The sequence below is a fragment of the Haliotis rufescens genome, unplaced genomic scaffold (assembly GCF_023055435.1).
Source record: "Haliotis rufescens isolate VD_foot unplaced genomic scaffold, xgHalRufe1.0.p SCAF_64, whole genome shotgun sequence".
Classification (NCBI taxonomy): domain Eukaryota; kingdom Metazoa; phylum Mollusca; class Gastropoda; order Lepetellida; family Haliotidae; genus Haliotis; species Haliotis rufescens.
In genome coordinates, this window is record NW_025964355.1 from 487,234 (window position 1) to 509,721 (window position 22,488).

The window sequence follows — 22,488 nt, forward strand, 5'->3', positions numbered from 1 at the left end:
CTTTAGCAATTTACAAACAAACAAAGAATAATAATCAGCAAAAACTGGGATTCGAACCCACGATCATATGTTGTCCAGTTTTAAGACATGGTTCGCATGTGATATTAACATCAAAAAGAGAAAAGGTGCTAACAGCAATGCGTCACATGATCTCAGTTGACATAAGCTACGAAAACCTTACCTCGACAATGGTATATCGATTCTTCACGCCTGTATTGAACTGTCTAGCAACCAACTTGTATTCTTTATCTTCAGGTTTAAGCTGTACTTCGCTCACAAACTGTTCCTCAGTCATTGGACTCCAGTGTGCAGGCAGCTGGATGTGCCCAGCCATGTCCACGGCTACAGCAGAGAAAGCAAAATCTGTATAACTCATCAGATCTAGCAACGATTAAATACCGTATTTACTAGTGAGCATACTTTGAGAAACGTCAGAGAGTTTGATTGCATGATTTTCACGAATAAACGAATCCAACGTATCGTAGTATCGACTCGATCCGTGTCGAGACTGACAGCGAGAGTCCACAGCAATCTATTTGACACATATTTATAATCACGGCCAATTGATCAATGACGGCTAACAAGTGTAACCGCCACAGGTTCATTAACAACTTCGGAAATCTCTCCTGTCACGTTTATCTTTTCGGACATTTTGACGTCTTGTACTTGATGTAGATGTATTACGACACGCTTTCATTCTGTCTGACTTACTGGGGTCGTTCTTAACAGACTGTTCTCCTCAAGTAGAGCAAGTAACATGCAAACGCTTATGCCACCGGCAAGCTCCGACGTTCATACAGGTTTGCCCTCTCTCTATGATTGTTCCCACTCTAATGAACTCACGGCAAAGCCAGTGAATGGGGGTTTATAGTAGATTTATGAGGCGCTTCCTTCAGTATTTGTACTCAAGTCAAATTGTACTCAATATTTTTTACTAAAATCAAGTAATACCACCAAGCGGTGGGTGGTGCTTTCAGTATGCAACCCAGAAAAAAATGAGGTACATATAGTATCTTACTTCATGCAAACTTTCAATAGTTTATGTGGAGAACCTTACAAGATATGATCTTTAAAGTAAAATTTCGGTGAATTTTTTTATCAAAATCAAAATCCAATATGGCCGCAACAAAAAAAGATATCGAAAAACGGCTCTGCTCATTTGTTGTGTTCCGTATGGAGACCATTCTCAGAAAGTTTGAAAGCATTTCATGCAGTGGATTCAGAGGAGATAGTATTTGAAGACAGCTACCCAAAAAACCCTGTGAAAACCTTGAATCCAATATGGCTGCCAAACCACGTGATCAATGACCAAAGTTAAAGAACAAAAAATATCAAAGAACTGAAGCAGCAGATACATGCAAAGTTAATAAGTACACGGACAAACGGTTGTGGAGCAGCAGGGCAAAATGTATCGTCAAAAAATACTTGTTTTTTCAGTTATCTGCCCTTGGCCTTTGGGCCTACGGCCTTGGCTTTTTGGCCGGCACTAGTACCCAACAGTCTACAAACACACCCAAAAATTAAACAAAATCGAGCCAGTGGTTATTTTGCTAGGGCAGGTACAAAAATCGGCGGAATAATAAATAATAAATAATAATAATAATAATAATAATGAAAGCTGCAAGCAGCAATGGCGGGCTCCAAGTAACACTGTGCCCAAATGTCCATGTTCGAATCCTCAAAGGGTTTCCTTGAACCAAATCCGTCAAATGTAGGCACCACTTGCAGGGTATCGTCCCATGGAAATTGGCGTGTTCCAGGGTGTCCAGGTCTTTTCTAAAACCATGTCCGACCTCGAACATGTTCGAATCCATTAAAGGTTTGCTTGTGCCAACTCTGTCAAAAGATAGTCACCGGAAATCGCCGCTACGAAATTGGTGTGTTCCGGGGGTGTCCCAAATATAAATCAAATATTACCACCAAGCAGTGTTACTTTTAGCATACAACCAATAACAATAAATGAGATGCATATGGCGCACTAACTTCATGTAAACTTGCAATAGTTTCTGTGTAGAACCTAACAAGATATGATCTTTAAAGCAAAATTTCGTTGGAAAAAATAATTAAAATCAAAATTCAATACGGCCGTAACTAAAAAAGAATTCCAAAATCGGCTATTAAAGTTTGATGTGTTATGTATGGAGACAATTATCAAAAAGTTTGAAAGCATTTCATGCAGTGGACTCGGAGTTGTTTGCTTTTAAAGACAGGTACCCAAAAAACACTGTGGAAACCTTGAATCCATAATGGCTGCCAAACCACGTGACCAATAACCAAAGTCAAAGGACAAAAAATGAGGTACATATAGCATTCTAACTTCATGTAAAACTATCAATAGTTTCTGTGGAGAACCTTACAAGATATGATATTTATAGTAAAATTTCGATGAAAAAAAATGATCAAAATCAAAATCCAATATGGCCGCAAAAAAAAAAGATATCCAAAATCGGCTTATAACTTTTGATGTGTTGTATGTTGTATGTATGGAGACAATTATCAGACAGTTTGAAAGCATTTCATGCAGTGGATTCAAAGTTGTTTGCATTTGAAGACAGGTACCCCCAAAACGCTATGAAAACCTTGAATCCAATATGGCTGTCAAACCATGTGACCAAAGACCAAAGTCAAAGAACAAAACATGTCAAGCAGCTCAAGCAGCAGATACATGCAAGGTTTCAACGTACTCGGATAAGCGGTTGCGGAGCAATAGGGCGAAATACATCTTCAAAATATTGTGTTCTTTTAGTTATCTGCCCTTGGCTTTTAGGCCTTCGGCCTTGGGTTTTTGGCGGGCACTAGTACCCAACGGTCAACATACACACACAAAATGTGAACAAAATCGAGCCAGTGGTTATTTTTCTAGCTCTGGTACAAAAATCAGCGGATAATAATAATATAAAATCAAACGCTAACACTGGGACTCTTCAGCCTTTCGGCTTGGTGACTCTTTAACAAGCCGTAACTTCTTTGTCAGTTGGGCTCCAGTCAAACGGATTAGTGCTCTGCGTTCGTCGGGGCCCCGGGTTCCTGTCGCATTGCTGAGATAAAGTGCTAAACCTGTTTCTCACCTCGTTCATATATTCGAATCCTCAAAGGGTTTACCTGTACCAACGCCGTCAAATGTCAAGAACCTCTTGTGAGACATCACCACTACTAAATTGACCTGGGTGTCCCAGGATGTTTTAACCAATTTCCAACTTCGACCATGTTCGAATCCGCATATGCTTTACTTGTACCAACGCCATCAAATGTAATAAACCGCTTGTGAGACATCACCGCACGTGTCTCAGGGTGTTTTTAACCCATGGTTGACTTCGACCATGTTCGAATCCGCATATGGTTTGCTTGTACCAACGCCATCAAATGTAATGAACCGTTTGTGAGACATCACCACACGTGTCCCAGTGTGTTCTTAACCCATGTATGACTTCGACCATGTTCGAATCCCCAAATGGTTTGGTTGTACCAACGCCGTCAAACATAATGAACCGCTTGTGAGACATCACCACACGTGTCCCAGTGTGTTCTTAACCCATGTTTGACTTCGACCATGTTCGAATCCGCATATAGTTTGCTTGTACCAACTCCGTCAAAAGATAGTCACCGTTTGCAGGACATTACCGCTACCAAATTTACGTGTGCCACAGTTTCCCAGAGTGTACTAAACCAATTTTCAACCTCGACCATATTCTAATCCGCAAATGGTTTGCTTTGCACAAAGCTGTCAAAAATAAGGTACCGTAGCAATTGGCAATTGAGAAATGAAGAATCAAGTCTGAAGCGAGTCTGACCACCTGATCCGATTAGTCGCCTCCTGTGACAAGCATAGTTGCCTCTTGAGACAAGCATCGGTTGAAAAAGGCCAATTCTAACTCTGGTCGTCAAGGGCAGTACACATAATATTGAACAAGGCTGTGGAGAACGCGATGGTATCTGCAAAGCCAGTGAATGGGGGTTCATAGTATATTTATGAGGCGCTTCCTTCAGTATTTGTACTTGGGTGAAACAAATTATCAAAATCAAAATCCAATATGGCCGCAACTAAAAAAGATATCCAAAAATGGCTATGCCTTGAAAACCTTGAATCCAATATGGCTGCCAAACCACGTGATCAATGACCAAAGTCAAAGAACAAAAAATATCAAGCAACTGAAGCAGTAGATACATGCAAGGTTTGAAAGTAAACGGACAAACGGTTTTGGAGCAACAGGGCTAAATATATTGTCAAAAAATACTTGTTTTTCAGTTATCTGCCCTTAGCCTTTGGGCCTACGGCCTTGGCTTTTTAGGGGGGACTAGTACCCAACGGTCTACAAACACACACAAAATTTGAACAAAATCGAGCTAGTGGTTATTTTGCTAGGGCAGGTACAAAAATCGGCGGAATAATAAATAATAATAAATAATAATAATAATAAATCGAACGATTACAATAGGGCTCTACAGCCTTTCAGGTTGGAGCCCTAATAATAATAAATCGAACGATTACAATAGGGCTCTACAGACTTTCGGCTTGGAGCCCTAATATTAAATCGAACGATTACAATAGGGCTCTACAGCCTTTCGGCTTGGAGCCCTAATAATAATAATAATAAATCGAACGATTACAACAGGGCTCTACAGCCTTTCGGCTTGGAGCCCTAATAATAATGATAATATATGCATTTGTATAGCTCTATATTGTATCATAAGAAAATAGCTCTCTTGTGGGTTAAACTAGAAAGTCAGTTTGTTATATCCGTCAGTTCGTTATAAGCGTGATCGTTATAAACGTACTTTACTGTAGATCACTGCTCAAAAGGTGCGGGGCCACGGTAGGCCCAGTCGTCTAAGGCGTCGCAATTCGCTGTGCAGAGTACTGTTAAAAGCGGCATAAAACACAACTCACTCACTCACTCACTCAATACCTGCGCCAGAACATGACAGTACAGAAACTGGTAGGGTAGGATATATTGTGACACTCATTTATTAACAGTGTACCTAGTAGTACTAAACTTTCTTAGATGTTTTTTTTACGCAGTAAAATATGTCACGTAGAAGTACCTGTCTGTAACGTAAGTTCGCTTGTTGTGGAATATACTGGACGCACATCTGCAGCTGCTTCTGTAGGCGTGGCACCCTCAAAGATCTGTAGCAAATTCATAATGAATAACATAGGCACAAATGCCGCAGTCATTGCTCTTCAGTTTCAAGCTCGAGGCCTTGGTCAGACCTTTTATAAAAAATGGTCTGTAATTCTGGAAAACAAAGTTCATTTATGGGTTAGAAGTGGTAACAGTAACAACAGTGTCCTAACACGTCTTAACTTACTCAGTCTCTACTTTTGTAGTTGCAACAGTACCGACAGAGCATTAGTGTGCTTTTAAGACCCACCATGTGATTATCTTTGCAAATACATACAAATACACACATACTCTCACGGTTGAAATATACAACTGAATAATTGCATTTGTATGGAATACTGTATGGGACATTCTCGCGATCTCGCATTCTCGCGATCTTGACCTATGGAAACAAGCCTAATATGCCCAAAACGCGAGAACGCAATTTTGACCAAATCTCGCGTTCTTGCGATCTCGCGTTCTCGCATTTGGGCATATTAGGCTTGTTTCCATAGGTCGAGATCGCGAGAATACGAGATCGCGAGAATGTCCCTTACAGTATTCCATACAAATGCAATAATTCAGTTGTATATTTCAACCCATAAAAACATAACTGAAATACATGTATAAATATATTTAACTTGCATTCTCATGTTTTTGGTACATAGTACGTTTTGTCAAAAGTCGACAACGCGAGAATGCGACATTCGTACATGATGCAAAATCTCGCAATCTTGACTTGTCAAATAAGGCCTCAAAAACACGAAATCCCGAGAACGCGAAAATGCGACATTTCATTTTCACGCGTTCTCGCGTTTTAGACGCTGTCCGTGCGCATGCGTAATATCAAAAGGTCATGGCGCATGCGCACGTTACTAGTCATTTGGTCATGTTTCTTTCATGCTCTTCATTCTCCAGATAGCATTTAGCCAAATTATGACTTGAGCTTGAAAATGCTATGTAATTTACATACACAAAGTCTGAGTCCACTCCCGTTGTTACAGTTTCCTATGGGACATGGGAATTAACGTATGGTGTCTTCATCCCGCGAGCTAGATTACCCATAGGATTATTTCCCTTTGATTAATTAGAAATCAATGACAAATTCACAACACATGATTTCAGGTTGATGTGATTGTTAATTCGACTTCCTCGAGCCTCCGCATGGCAAGTGGGCCACTGTCTTCAGCAATATATAAGGCTGCTGGAGACAGCATACAAGAAGAGTGCAGGGTCAGGTATCCCACAGGTGTTAAGACGGAAGAGATAGCAGAGACTTCAGGAGGTCGTCTACCGAGCGGGAGAATATACCACACTTCTCTAGGAGACTAGTCAGAGCAGGTAATTCACCATTAACCATTTCGGGAAATATTTCTAAGAGTGAGAACGAAAAATGGTGAGCCGAATAATTATGATAGTAGACAAGATAATTAACTAAAATCTGAAAGAAGGCTTCATAAGGGGTCTTTGAATTCTTTTTCGAAAACATAGTTTGACTCAGAAAATCCATGTAATTAAAAACAATAATTTTGCTTTAGGTTTTACAAAAAGAACTTTGATCCACTTGACATGCTAGACCTGACACGAAGTGGTATTTTATCAATCTTAAAGCAATGACTGAAAACATAATGTGCAACAAATAAAAACACCTGCCAGGTTGATGCCTGTGACAGGATAGATTCCAAGACAGTCAGTGTGATATGGACATGAGTGATCTCTCTTCACCAAAAGACTGACTAAATATCCTCTAAAATGTATGGAATACTGTAAGGGACATTCTGACTGACAGTGTAGCCCCGAATGGCTGCAATACTGCTGATGCGGCTTGCAATATGATGCAATATTACTCACTCACTGACAGTGATAGTTTTGTTTCCAGCTTTCGGACACATTAATGTTTTCACTATCATTGGACATTCATGTACACAATTCTTTTGTTAAATTATAATGAGCATGTTGGGGTTTTTAATATAAAATACATAGGAAACTGTTACAACGAGAGATGCCTCAGACTTTGTGTATGTAAATTACATAGCATTTTTAAGCTCAAGTCATAATTTGGCTAAATGCTACTTGGAGAATGGGATGCATCATAAGGACATGGAGTGGGAAGATGTCAAATGTTGGCAGCCAGACCTGCACTCACTGGAGATGCATCATAAGGATATGGAGTGGAAAGATTTCAAATGTTGGCAGCCAGACCTGCACTCACTGGAGATGCATCATACGGATTTGGAGTGGGAAGATTTCAAATTTTGGCAGCCAGACCTGCACTCACTGGAGATGCATCATAAGGAAATGGAGTAGGAAGATTTAAAATGTTGGCAGCCAGAACTGCACTCACTGGAGATGCATCATAAGGACATGGAGTGGGAAGATTTCAAATATTGGCAGCCAGACATGCACTCACTGGAGATGCATCATAATGACATAGAGCGGGAAGATTTAAAATGTTGGCAGCCAGAACTGCACTCACTGGAGATGCATCATAAGGATGTGGAGTGGGAAGATTTCAAATGTTGGCAGGCAGACCTGCACTCACTGGAGATGCATCATAAGGATGTGGAGTGGGAAGATTTCAAATGTTGGCAGCCAGACCTGCACTCACTGGAGATGCATCATAAGGACATGGAGTGGGAAGATTTCAAATGTTGGCAACCAGACCTGGCCCCGAGGTTATAAAACTTCCCTGAGTACGATTTCATGCTCAAATCCGGTTTCGTGCTCAACTCAAAACTCAGACTCAATAAACGGAGGTTATAAATAATCTGAGTACGTTTTCGTGCTCAACTTGAGCATGAAATCCGTACGATCTCAAGTACGCTTTGGACCGTGCTCAACGCTGAGTTCGACAACAACAATGGCAGCTCACCCGCGACAGACGCGACAAGCGAGGCGGAACACCCGTGTTCCGAGAGTCTTTCGAGATCGTTCTAACCCGCTGGAAGATTTAGATGTGGAAGAAGTTTTTGACCGTTACAGATTTAGGCCAAATACTATAATATATTTACTTGGTCTACTCGATCTGACCAGAGAGACAGCTCGTAACTGTGCGGTTCCACCACTGTTACAGTTGCTGGTATGCCTTCGCTTTTTGGCGACAGGCGCTATGCATCTGCTGGTTGGGGACAGCCTAAACATTTCTCGATCTACAGCCGGCAGATGCATACGTGCAGTTTCGTTGCAAATCTCCAAACTGTCAGGAAGGTTTATTAAATTCCCAGTTGGAGGAGACGCGGTACGAGCGAAGGAGGCATTCGGCAACATTGCAGGTACGTACATGGGATTTTCCCAATGTAAACACAAATAAATAATTTCATTGGTGTGATTCACGTCAGTGCCATTTTGATTGGTCAGTAAAAAGAAAATGGGTCAGGATCGAGGTCATGTATATAAATAAAATAAAATTATAATCAAGCGATAGATCTTAGGATGGGCTGTAAATGAAACTAGTAAACATTGCCCAGTGCAGTATGCTATCTATTGTGACACCATGACACGTTTTACTTACAGGATTCCCTAACGTAGTAGGGTGCATTGATGGAACGTTCATCCGGATACAGCGGCCTACCACGAACGAGGGAGACTTTGTGAACCGGAAAGGTTACCATTCCCTGAATGTACAGGTAAATAGGCATAATTGTACTCCATAACTATTCGTTATAATGTATGTGTTGGTTTAGGGGTGGGGAGATGTATGACTTTTGTAATTCTTATGTATGTATTGTAAATTGGAGTTTAAATTTCTGATTTGCTATCCCACAGATGTGCTGTGATGCAAATTTCTGCATCACAAGTTGCAACGCCAGCTGGCCGGGATCGGTGCATGACAGCCGCATTTTCCGGACGTCAGCACTGTGCAGGCAATTTGAGAATGGTAAGACACGTTTTTAGAACAATTTGGTGAAAGTATTCTGCAAGTGAACAAGCATATAGTTTATCCGGTTACAAATAATATAAAATCATTTCTGTAATAGTAATTATAAGTTAAGATGTAAATTTAAATCAATATGCAGACATTTTTGTATGACATCTCTTTGAATTGAAGTGACATACAAAGGGCAATTGCTTTGGAACCCTGGATAGACATGGCATAAAATCTCAGAATCTCCATACCCATTTTAATTAATAAATTAGATTGGATTCATATCCTCATTTTCATTTATTTTTTTCTCACAAGTTATTTTTTAACTAAACAATTCCATTAATTAGGATGAATGTATTTGTTCCTGGGAAAAGGTTTATTTCATTCATCATGTTCAAGATAAATATTGAAATATTTCAATTCTTAATGAGACAAATTTTATTCATACATTATATGTACTTTTTACCAGTATTCAAATCATAAAACAATCTGTTATTCTTTCAATAATATATAACCTTATTTTATTATGTTTAAGGACAGTACAAAGGTTTTCTGCTGGGGGACTCTGGCTACCCATGTCGTTGGTTCCTCCTGACGCCACTACTGAACCCCACCAACCGTGCAGAGGAACGCTACAATGGGTCATTGTGCAGGACAAGAGTGCTCATTGAACAGACCTTTGGTGTCCTGAAACGGCGGTTTCAGTGCCTGCACAATGATCTCAGCGCGACCCAAAGACAGGCTGTGACCTATGTTGTTGCATGTGTTGTGTTGCATAATTTGGGTATTGAAAGGGGGGATATTATAAATCATGATGAAAATCTAATGCCTCCATCTTCAAATGTGAATAATTATGTGCCACCGGTTACAGGTCAAAATGATGGAGCTGATGTGAGACGGCACATTATTCAAACATTTTTTAGTCGATAAGCATAGGAACATTTATTCACTACAATTTAATCTATCTGAATTTGTGATTTCAAATGTATATCATCTTAATTAATGATTGTGTGAGTGGTATTGCTCAGTAAGTCAGATATGTCATGACAGTTAGACTTGAATACATAATCAATTTGGTCATTCAATGTTTTATTCAGATACAAGCAGTGCACAAAATGGAACAATATTTAATTTGTATAGTCTGGCCATGCCAACAGTGCAGATTTATTTGTTGTTTAACTCCTTACTCAGCAATATTCCAGCTATATGACGGAGGACTGTAAAGTAATTGTGTCTGGACCAGACAATCCAGTGATTGATATCATGAGCATCGATCCACGCAATTGGGATCGATGACATGTATCAACCAAGTCAGTGAGTCTGACCACCCGATCCCGTTTGCCGCCTTTTACGGCAAGTAAAGTGGGAAAATGTTATAATATAAAGCACATACTACGGTAGAAACTACCATTTTTTGTCCACAGGTCCTTACAATGATAACATATAGCAAAAACCTGAAAAATGGCAAATGTCTACAAGTTCTTTCATACATTGACAAGTGGACACTTTGGCACGAACTGCAGGACTAGTTCAAATTTCTAACATTGCACATTGTGACAGAGCAATTCAATTCATATTTGTTTCTTAATTTCTAAATTTGAACAAGATAAAGAGTTAGCTGGAATAAAATGTTGTCATTTGTTGTGAGTAAAGATACAGAACTTATGCATGTTAGGATATTCATAATAGTCTGTATGAAGGACAAATATCTTGACCTAATGTTAGTATCAGCTGGACAAATGAAAAGTGCATGGTATTCATCATCTAGGTCTACACAAATTGCATAAACTATAAGTAAAGTCATTATCACTAGACATTCTATATTTATGTCTTTCTGTTGGCACATCATACTTGCATAAATGCTGAATTATCATCACAATGTTAGAGTTGCATGCTTTAAAATGATCTTACTTAAGAGCACATAACAAAAAAATCAGGATTGTTGGAGCAATTGCATATGTAATGAATAGTGATAAAACAATACAGACAGAGTTGATATTGTGTAACAATATTTCTTTGAATTATCATTAACTATTGTATCTGTCAAATTCAACTGATCATGTCCAAGCAAATCAGTAAATGTTGTTGTCATTCATATTGCATTTCTACATAACTCTCTTTAGTAATTTTGATAATAATTATTCTTCAGTTGGACATGATTCGACAAGAGAAACACCAAATTCCGCATTCATTTTTAGTTGGTAGTAGACTGATTTCCTCTGCAGCATTTGAATTTCAATGTCTAATTTCTTTTGATTTTTTTCTAACACTTCAATTTCCAGTTTCAGCTTCCTTTGTTCAAGTTTGATCCTTTCCGTGTCCTGTATCGTGTTGTCATGTGTTGCCTCAGCTTGTGTTCTTTTTCGTTTGCGGACGGTCTTTTTTTTTGTAAATATAACGAGACTGACTTGTCACATTTTAGAAACATGAATTGTGTACTCTGCGTCATCTTTGGAGTATAGTATTGTTGATAGCATTATGGGTGTAAGTGTGACTGAAATATAATTCTAATATATTTCCTGTCTCTTAGTATTTTCAGCTTGTGACAAGACAGTGAATGTATTGTTTGGGGTAATACATGTATTAGCATCTTGCTATGAGTGTTTTCATTTCTATGCTTTCAGTAAATCATACAAAGGTCATAGTTTATTAGTAGTAGTATTAGTAGTAGTATTATACTAGTATTATACTAGTATTATAGACGGATTATGCAAACATAAATTTGATCTGTAACTGCAATCTTGAATATACTGAAATAAACTCTGAAAATGTTCATTATTTAGTAGAGTAATATGTTCTACAGATATTACTCAGATCCTTCTGATGTACCTTCTGCTGGGTTGCCTTGCTCATCAATGTGATGTGCTTCACCTTGCAGACCTGTAAATAAGGGGATACAATTTTTAACATTGAACAAATGCAAAAAATTATTGTATCATTTTCTGACATTTATATATTTAAGCATTCAATAAAGTCACAAAATAAAGTTATACTTTAATGTTATTAATTGAGAATATTTACATTGATTGTATACAATGTGTCAGCTCAGACAATAATGTTATGACAGGAATAGCAAACTATGCTCTACAATACATGTTGGAAATTTTGGTATTATGTTCCAGACATGACCTATATAAGGGAGACAACCCACAGACTGAGAGTAATTAGATATATGTCCCATGTTATAGATGTGATTATGTATAATAATACATGTTAATAGTATTCAGACATATGATATGTATTACCTTCTGGTGAAGCGGCAGCTACATCGCCATCATGAATGACTGAAGTGAACAGAATATTAAAATACAGTAATGCAGCTATTTTAATAATTTTCATGTTAGAATTGACAAAAACAATTGCATTTGTGACTGAAATTGTGATGAGTGCTTAATTTGATTATCTGACAAATATTAATCATTATTTGAATGATTTTGTACCAGTGCAATTCACAACAAATGTATTCATTACTTTGAGCACAGGCATAAAAAAGTTGTTGTCTGAAATTTTTGTTGTTGTTTCCTTTGTCTTTTGACAGTACTTGATTTGTTTGTACTATATTTGATAAGTATTTTTGTCATCCAAATACATTGTCCCAGGTGATAGGTCTCACCATAACCAACATTAATGAGAAATAGTTGGCTTTAAAATTTACATTAATCTTTTACATATTGAACTGCCCATACCATCAGTGTCAATGCCATGTTCTAGGCCATGGATACCTGGCCTCCCCTCCAAAGACTGACAAAGGACCTCGTCCGCGTTGGACAGTGCTGGGAGTGGAGGCCCTCCTCCAGTTGTGGCCATTGACCTTTTGAGGCCGTCGATCTTGCTTTTAGCTACAATACAAACTTGCAGTTTAGTTCAGTAACAATAACATATATATTGAAATATTAAATTTGGGTTTCATTGACATGTGTTCATGTGTTATTGAGGGATAAACATGTGTTTCATCAATTATATAATAACCATTTAATACATTATGATGGAGTAACAATGTTGACACAATATGCCTCTTAGTATTTTTCTAATATAAAAGAGTACCTCTTTGTTTCAAATTGAAGTACTTCTTCTTCACTTCAATAGCCTCCCTTTTGGCATTGATGTGTCTTCTGAAAGTATATAAAAGAAGAGATATAATTTGAAAATTAATATACAGAACATGTTTTCTTCTTCACAGTCAAGGAATTGTGGAGGGGAAAGCCCATGAAAATACATGTCTCCATTTAGATTACCGGATATACAATAAAGTTAATGCAACGAAGAATCACATTTTCGACTGTTTACTTATGCAAATATGGGCACCAAATTTCAACGCATGATCGAATACAGGACTCGTTGCGATATGTCACGCCTACGCCTGAGAACTTTATAACTTAATTACCCCAACCTCCACTCGAAATTGGTTTGAAAAGAATCCACTAAAACTGTTTGGAGGATGTCCCTTGACCTTGACCCTAACTAGATCGTATGAATATTGAGTATGCATAATCCAAAAAAGGAAGTAGTGTAACCCACATAATTCTCACGTATCCCACCACAAATAGTGGAAAGCGAAGACACAGCCCCCCCCCCCCCTTACTTTTTTACTCGCTTATGACAGGTATTCTTTGTTTTACCGAACACAGTAAAAAAATCAGCATCGATCAATCCTGTGTCATAAAAGTTGAATGAACACTTTGCGCAAGACGTATTTATAACTTAACTACCGCGATGATATAGCGTACCATGCTGCAAATGATATTAAACAACAATAACATATGAACAACTTACGTGTTGAGGATGTCCGTGATGCTTTGCCATCCATCGGTCCGCTGTCGATGGATGGACTTCACACCGCTTCCCTTTATTTCGCCGAACAACAGTTGCTCTCGCTGAACGACTTCCTGGATGAGACAAACCTCCTCCGCTTCTGACCACCCCTTACCCCGCCTTCTCGATTCGGTCACGCCCTCCTTTGCCATTGTAAATAAGCAGACGACAACATCCGCGTTGTTTTCTTACCATTCTTGACGGAAGAGTTCCAAATTGCCGCTTATATCATAAACAAAGAGTCCTTTGAGCATGCTCGAGCCGAGCGTGAGTTGTTCTCAGCTGAGTACAGACTCAAGATGTTTTATAACCTCTGCTTGAGTACAAATCTCAACTGAGTACGAACTTGAGCATGAGCATGTATTTGAGCACGAAACTGAGTTGAGCACGACATTTTTTTTATAACCTCGGGCCCTGCACTCACTGGAGATGCATCATATGGATATGGAGTGGGGAAGATTTCAAATGTTAGTAGCCAGGCCTGCACTCACTGGAGATGCATCATAAGGATATGGAGTGGAAAGGTTTCAAATGTTGGCAGCCAGACCTGCACTCACTGGAGATGCATCATAAGGATGTGGAGTGGGAAGATTTCAAATGTTGGCAGCCACACCTGCACTACCTGGAGATGCATCATAAGGATGTGGAGTGGGAAGATTTCAAATGTTGGCAGCCAGACCTGCACTCACTGGAGATGCATCATAAGAATATGGAGTGGGAAGATTTCAAATGTTGGCAGCCAGACCTGCCCTCACTGGAGATGCATCATAAGGATATGGAGTGGGAAGATTTCAAATGTTGGCAGCCAGACCTGCACTCACTGGAGATGCATCATAAGGATATGGAGTGGGAAGATTTCAAATGTTGGCAGCCAGACCTGCCCTCACTGGAGATGCATCATAAGGATATGGAGTGGGAAGATTTCAAATGTTGGCAGGCAGACCTGCACTCACTGGAGATGCATCATAAGGATATGGAGTGGGAAGATTTCAAATGTTGGCAGCCAGACCTGCACTCACTGGAGATGCATCATAAGGATATGGAGTGGGAAGATTTCAAATGTTGGAAGCCAGACCTGCACTCATTGGAGATGCATCATAAGGATATGGAGTGGGAAGCTTTCAAATGTTGGAAGCCAGACCTGCATTCACTGGAGATGCATCATAAGGATATGGAGTGGGGAAGATTTCAAATGTTAGTAGCCAGGCCTGCACTCACTGGAGATGCATCATAAGGATATGGAGTGGAAAGGTTTCAAATGTTGGCAGCCAGACCTGCACTCACTGGAGATGCATCATAATGACATAGAGTGGGAAGATTTCAAATGTTGGCAGCCACACCTGCACTCACTGGAGATACATCATAAGGATATGGAGTGGGAAGATTTCAAATGTTGGCAGCCAGAACTGCACTCACTGGAGATGCATCATAAGGATATGGAGTTGGAAGATTTCAAATGTTGGCAGCCAGACCTGCACTCACTGGAGATGCATCATAAGGACAGGGAGTGGGAAGATTTCAAATGGTAGTAGCCAGACCTGCACTCACTGGAGATTCATCAGAAAGATATGGAGTGGGAAGATTTCAAATGTTGGCAGCCAGACCTGCACTCACTGGGGATGCATCATAAGGACATGGAGTGGGAAGATTTCAAATGTTGGCAACCAGACATGCACTCACTGGAGATGCATCGTAATGACAAAGAGCGGGAAGATTTCAAATGTTTCCAGCCAGACCTGCACTCACTGGAGATTCATCATAAGGATATGGAGTGGGAAGATTTCAAATGTTGGTAGCCAGACCTGCACTCATTGGAGATGCATCATAAGGATATGGAGTTGGAAGATTTCAAATGTTGGCAGCCAGACCTGCACTCACTGGAGATGCATCATAAGGACAGGGAGTGGGAAGATTTCAAATGTTAGTAGCCAGACCTGCACTCACTGGAGATTCATCAGAAAGATATGGAGTGGGAAGATTTCAAATGTTGGCAGCCAGACCTGCACTCACTGGGGATGCATCATAAGGACATGGAGTGGGAAGATTTCAAATATTGGCAACCAGACATGCACTCACTGGAGATGCATCATAATGACAAAGAGCGGGAAGATTTCAAATGGTTGCAGCCAGACCTGCACTCACTGGAGATTCATCATAAGGATATGGAGTGGGAAGATTTCAAATGTTGGTAGCCAGACCTGCACTCACTGGAGATTCATCAGAAGGATATGGAGTGGGAAGATTTCAAATGTTAGTAGCCAGACCTGCACTCACTGGAGATGCATCATAAGGATATGGAGTGGGAAGATTTCAAATGTTAGTAGCCAGGCCTGCACTCACTGGAGATGCATCATAAGGATATGGAGTGGAAAGGTTTCAAATGTTGGCAGCCAGACCTGCACTCACTGGAGATGCATCATAATGACATAGAGTGGGAAGATTTCAAATGTTGGCAGCCAGACCTGCACTCACTGGAGATGCATCATAAGGGCATGGAGTGGGAAGATTTCAAATGTTGGCAACCAGACCTGCACTCACTGGAGATGCATCATAATGACATAGAGCGGGAAGATTTCAAATGTTGGAAGCCAGACCTGCACTCATTGGAGATGCATCATAAGGATATGGAGTGGGAAGATTTCAAATGTTGGAAGCCAGACCTGCATTCACTGGAGATGCATCATAAGGATATGGAGTGGAAAGGTTTCAAATGTTGGCAGCCAGACCTGCACTCACCGGAGATGCATCATAAGGATATGGAGTGGGAAGATTTCAAATGTTGGCAGCCAGACCTGCACTCCCTGGAGATGCATCATAAGGATATGGAGTGGGAAGATTTCAAATGTTGGCAGCAGACCTGCACTCACTGGAGATGCATCATAAGGATATGGAGTGGGAAGATTTCAAATGTTGGAAGCCAGGCCTGCACTCACTGGAGATGCATCATAAGGATATGGAGTGGAAAGGTTTCAAATGTTGGCAGCCAGACCTGCACTCACTGGAGATGCATCATAATGACATAGAGCGGGAAGATTTCAAATGTTGGCAGCCAGACCTGCACTCACTGGAGATGTATCATAAGGATATGGAGTGGGAAGATTTCAAATGTTAGTAGCCAGGCCTGCACTCACTGGAGATGCATCATAAGGATATGGAGTGGAAAGGTTTCAAATGTTGGCAGCCAGACCTGCACTCACTGGAGATGCATCATAATGACATAGAGTGGGAAGATTTCAAATGTTGGCAGCCAGACCTGCACTCACTGGAGATGCATCATAAGGGCATGGAGTGGGAAGATTTCAAATGTTGGCAGCCAGACCTGCACTCACTGGAGATGCATCATAATGACATAGAGCGGGAAGATTTCAAATGTTGGCAGCCAGACCTGCACTCACTGGAGATGCATCATAAGGATATGGAGTGGGAAGATTTCAAATGTTGGAAGCCAGACCTGCACTCACTGGAGATGCATCATAAGGATGTGGAGTGGGAAGATTTCAAATGTTGGCAGGCAGACCTGCACTCACTGGAGATGCATCATAAGGATATGGAGTGGGAAGATTTCAAATGTTGGCAGCCAGACCTGCACTCACTGGAGATGCATCATAAGGATATGGAGTGGGAAGATTTCAAATGTTGGAAGCCAGACCTGCACTCATTGGAGATGCATCATAAGGATATGGAGTGGGCAGATTTCAAATGTTGGAAGCCAGACCTGCATTCACTGGAGATGCATCATAAGGATATGGAGTGGGGAAGATTTCAAATGTTAGTAGCCAGGCCTGCACTCACTGGAGATGCATCATAAGGATATGGAGTGGAAAGGTTTCAAATGTTGGCAGCCAGACCTGCACTCACTGGAGATGCATCATAATGACATAGAGTGGGAAGATTTCAAATGTTGGCAGCCAGACCTGCACTCACTGGAGATATATCATAAGGATATGGAGTGGGAAGATTTCAAATGTTGGAAGCCAGACCTGCACTCACTGGAGATGCATCATAAGGATATGGAGTGGGAAGATTTCAAATGTTGGAAGCCAGACCTGCACTCACTGGAGATGCATCATAAGGATATGGAGTGGGAAGATTTCAAATGTTGGCAGCCAGACCTGCACTCACTGGAGATGCATCATAAGGACAGGGAGTGGGAAGATTTCAAATGTTAGTAGCCAGACCTGCACTCACTGGAGATTCATCAGAAAGATATGGAGTGGGAAGATTTCAAATGTTGGCAGCCAGACCTGCACTCACTGGAGATGCATCATAAGGACATGGAGTGGGAAGATTTCAAATATTGGCAACCAGACATGCACTCACTGGAGATGCATCATAATGACAAAGAGCGGGAAGATTTCAAATGGTTGCAGCCAGACCTGCACTCACTGGAGATTCATCATAAGGATATGGAGTGGGAAGATTTCAAATGTTGGTAGCCAGACCTGCACTCACTGGAGATTCATCAGAAGGATATGGAGTGGGAAGATTTCAAATGTTAGTAGCCAGACCTGCACTCACTGGAGATGCATCATAAGGATATGGAGTGGGAAGATTTCAAATGTTAGTAGCCAGGCCTGCACTCACTGGAGATGCATCATAAGGATATGGAGTGGAAAGGTTTCAAATGTTGGCAGCCAGACCTGCACTCACTGGAGATGCATCATAATGACATAGAGTGGGAAGATTTCAAATGTTGGCAGCCAGACCTGCACTCACTGGAGATGCATCATAAGGGCATGGAGTGGGAAGATTTCAAATGTTGGCAACCAGACCTGCACTCACTGGAGATGCATCATAATGACATAGAGCGGGAAGATTTCAAATGTTGGCAGCCAGACCTGCACTCACTGGAGATGCATCATAAGGATATGGAGTGGGAAGATTTCAAATGTTAGTAGCCAGGCCTGCACTCACTGGAGATGCATCATAAGGATATGGAGTGGAAAGGTTTCAAATGTTGGCAGCCAGACCTGCACTCACTGGAGATGCATCATAATGACATAGAGTGGGAAGATTTCAAATGTTGGAAGCCAGACCTGCACTCACTGGAGATGCATCATAAGGGCATGGAGTGGGAAGATTTCAAATGTTGGCAGCCAGACCTGCACTCACTGGAGATGCATCATAAGGATATGGAGTGGGAAGATTTCAAATGTTGGAAGCCAGGCCTGCACTCACTGGAGATGCATCATAAGGATGTGGAGTGGGAAGATTTCAAATGTTGGCAGGCAGACCTGCACTCACTGGAGATGCATCATAAGGATATGGAGTGGGAAGATTTCAAATGTTGGCAGCCAGACCTGCACTCACTGGAGATGCATCATAAGGATATGGAGTGGGAAGATTTCAAATGTTGGAAGCCAGACCTGCATTCACTGGAGATGCATCATAAGGATATGGAGTGGAAAGGTTTCAAATGTTGGCAGCCAGACCTGCACTCACTGGAGATGCATCATAAGGATATGGAGTGGGAAGATTTCAAATGTTGGCAGCCAGACCTGCCCTCACTGGAGATGCATCATAATGACATAGAGCGGGAAGATTTCAAATGTTGGCAGCCAGACCTGCACTCACTGGAGATGCATCATAAGGATATGGAGTGGGAAGATTTCAAATGTTAGTAGCCAGGCCTGCACTCACTGGAGATGCATCATAAGGATATGGAGTGGAAAGGTTTCAAATGTTGGCAGCCAGACCTGCACTCACTGGAGATGCATCATAATGACATAGAGTGGGAAGATTTCAAATGTTGGCAGCCAGACCTGCACTCACTGGAGATGCATCATCAGGGCATGGAGTGGGAAGATTTCAAATGTTGGAAGCCAGACCTGCACTCACTGGAGATGCATCATAATGACATAGAGCGAGAAGATTTCAAATGTTGGCAGCCAGACCTGCACTCACTGGAGATGCATCATAAGGATATGGAGTGGGAAGATTTCAAATGTTAGTAGCCAGGCCTGCACTCACTGGAGATGCATCATAAGGATATGGAGTGGAAAGGTTTCAAATGTTGGCAGCCAGACCTGCACTCACTAGAGATGCATCATAATGACAAAGAGTTGGAAGATTTCAAATGTTGGCAGCTAGACATGCACTCACTGGAGATGCATCATAAGTATATGGAGTGGGAAGATTTCAAATGTTGGAAGCCAGACCTGCACTCACTGGAGATGCATCATAAGGAAATGGAGTGGGAAGATTTCAAATGTTGGCAGCCAGACCTGCACTCACTGGAGATGCATCATAAGGACATGGAGTGGGAAGATTTCAAATGTTGGCAGACAGACCTGCACTCACTGGAGATGCATCATAAGTATATGGAGTGGGAAGATTTCAAATGTTGGCAACCAGACCTGCACTCACTGGAGATTCATCATAAGGATATGGAGTGGGAAGATTTCAAATGTTGGTAGCCAGACCTACACTCACTGGAGATTCATCATAAGGATATGGAGTGGGAAGATTTCAAATATTAGTAGCCAGACCTGCACTCACTGGAGATGCATCATAAGGATATGGAGTGGGAAGATTTCAAATGTTAGTAGCCAGGCCTGCACTCACTGGAGATGCATCATAAGGATATGGAGTGGAAAGGTTTCAAATGTTGGCAGCCAGACCTGCACTCACTGGAGATGCATCATAATGACATAGAGTGGGAAGATTTCAAATGTTGGCAGCCAGACCTGCACTCACTGGAGATGCATCATAAGGGCATGGAGTGGGAAGATTTCAAATGTTGGCAGCCAGACCTGCACTCACTGGAGATGCATCATAATGACATAGAGCGGGAAGATTTCAAATGTTGGCAGCCAGACCTGCACTCACTGGAGATGCATCATAAGGATATGGAGTGGGAAGATTTCAAATGTTAGTAGCCAGGCCTGAACTCACTGGAGATGCATCATAAGGATATGGAGTGGAAAGGTTTCAAATGTTGGCAGCCAGACCTGCACTCACTGGAGATGCATCATAATGACATAGAGTGGGAAGATTTCAAATGTTGGCAGCCAGACCTGCACTCACTGGAGATGCATCATAAGGGCATGGAGTGGGAAGATTTCAAATGTTGGCAGCCAGACCTGCACTCACTGGAGATGCATCATAATGACATAGAGCGGGAAGATTTCAAATGTTGGCAGCCAGACCTGCACTCACTGGAGATGCATCATAAGGATATGGAGCGGGAAGATTTCAAATGGTAGTAGCCAGGCCTGCACTCACTGGAGATGCATCATAAGGATATGGAGTGGAAAGGTTTCAAATGTTGGCAGCCAGACCTCCACTCACTGGAGATGCATCATAATGACATAGAGTGGGAAGATTTCAAATGTTGGAAGCCAGACCTGCACTCACTGGAGATGCATCATAAGGACATGGAGTGGGAAGATTTCAAATGTTGGCAGCCAGACCTGCACTCACTGGAGATGCATCATAAGGATATGGAGTGGGAAGATTTCAAATGTTGGAAGCCAGACCTGCACTCACTGGAGATGCATCATAAGGATGTGGAGTGGGAAGATTTCAAATGTTGGCAGGCAGACCTGCACTCACTGGAGATGCATCATAAGGATATGGAGTGGGAAGATTTCAAATGTAAGTAGCCAGGCCTGCACTCACTGAAGATGCATCATAAGGATATGGAGTGGAAAGGTTTCAAATGTTGGCAGCCAGACCTGCACTCACTAGAGATGCATCATAAGGACATGGAGTGGGAAGATTTCAAATGTTGGCAGCCAGACCTGCACTCACTGGAGATGCATCATAAGTATATGGAGTGGGAAGATTTCAAATGTTGGCAACCAGACCTGCACTCACTGGAGATTCATCATAAGGATATGGAGTGGGAAGATTTCAAATGTTGGAAGCCAGACCTACACTCACTGGAGATTCATCAGAAGGATATGGAGTGGGAAGATTTCAAATGTTGGTACCCAGACCTACACTCACTGGAGATTCATCAGAAGGATATGGAGTGGGAAGATTTCAAATGTTAGTAGCCAGACCTGCACTCACTGGAGATGCATCATAAGGATATGGAGTGGGAAGATTTCAAATGTTAGTAGCCAGGCCTGCACTCACTGGAGATGCATCATAAGGATATGGAGTGGGAAGATTTCAAATGTTGGCAGCCAGACCTGCACTCACTGGAGATGCATCATAATGACATAGAGTGGGAAGATTTCAAATGTTGGCAGCCAGACCTGCACTCACTGGAGATGCATCATAAGGATATGGAGTGGGAAGATTTCAAATGTTGGCAGCCAGACCTGCACTCACTGGAGATGCATCATAAGGATATAGAGTGGGAAGATTTCAAATGTTGGCAGCCAGACCTGCACTCACTGGAGATGCATCATAAGGATATGGAGTGGGAAGATTTCAAATGTTGGCAGCCAGACCTGCACTCACTGGAGATGCATCATAATGACATAGAGTGGGAAGATTTCAAATGTTGGCAGCCAGACCTGCACTCACTGGAGATGCATCATAAGGGCATGGAGTGGGAAGATTTCAAATGTTGGCAGCCAGACCTGCACTCACTGGAGATGCATCATAATGACATAGAGCGGGAAGATTTCAAATGTTGGCAGCCAGACCTGCACTCACTGGAGATGCATCATAAGGATATGGAGTGGGAAGATTTCAAATGTTGGAAGCCAGACCTGCACTCACTGGAGATGCATCATAAGGATGTGGAGTGGGAAG

General features: G+C 41.5%; 2 protein-coding genes across 3 annotated transcripts in view; both read right to left on the bottom strand.

Moving 5' to 3' along the window:
• Positions 1–22,488, bottom strand: part of LOC124119222 (protein PML-like) — a 73,369-nt gene that overhangs the window by 7,362 nt on the left and 43,519 nt on the right. For both annotated transcript variants that reach the window (XM_048387085.1, XM_046481670.2), the window contains 2 exons: positions 5,044–5,128; positions 182–342 (listed from right to left, as the gene is read on the bottom strand). In XM_048387085.1, coding sequence (XP_048243042.1) covers positions 182–342; positions 5,044–5,128 — 246 coding nt within the window. The remainder of the gene's footprint in view (positions 1–181; positions 343–5,043; positions 5,129–22,488) is intronic.
• Positions 11,825–14,292, bottom strand: LOC124131274. Its single transcript, XM_048387086.1, has 4 exons — positions 13,741–14,292; positions 13,012–13,079; positions 12,654–12,806; positions 11,825–12,251 (listed from the first exon to the last, which is right to left on the bottom strand). Exons 1-4 carry the CDS (start codon positions 13,929–13,931, stop codon positions 12,181–12,183), a joined length of 483 nt encoding a protein of 160 aa, XP_048243043.1. The 5' UTR covers positions 13,932–14,292; the 3' UTR covers positions 11,825–12,180.

Coding starts and splice junctions, on each gene's coding strand:
- LOC124131274 (XM_048387086.1), bottom strand. CDS start 13,931: ATGGCAAAGGAGGGCGTGACCGAATCGAGAAGGCGGGGTAAGGGGTGG. Junction 13,080..13,740: donor ATCACGGACATCCTCAACAC/GTAAGTTGTTCA, acceptor ATATACTTTCAG/AAGACACATCAATGCCAAAA. Junction 12,252..12,653: donor ACATGGCATTGACACTGATG/GTATGGGCAGTT, acceptor TGTTCACTTCAG/TCATTCATGATGGCGATGTA.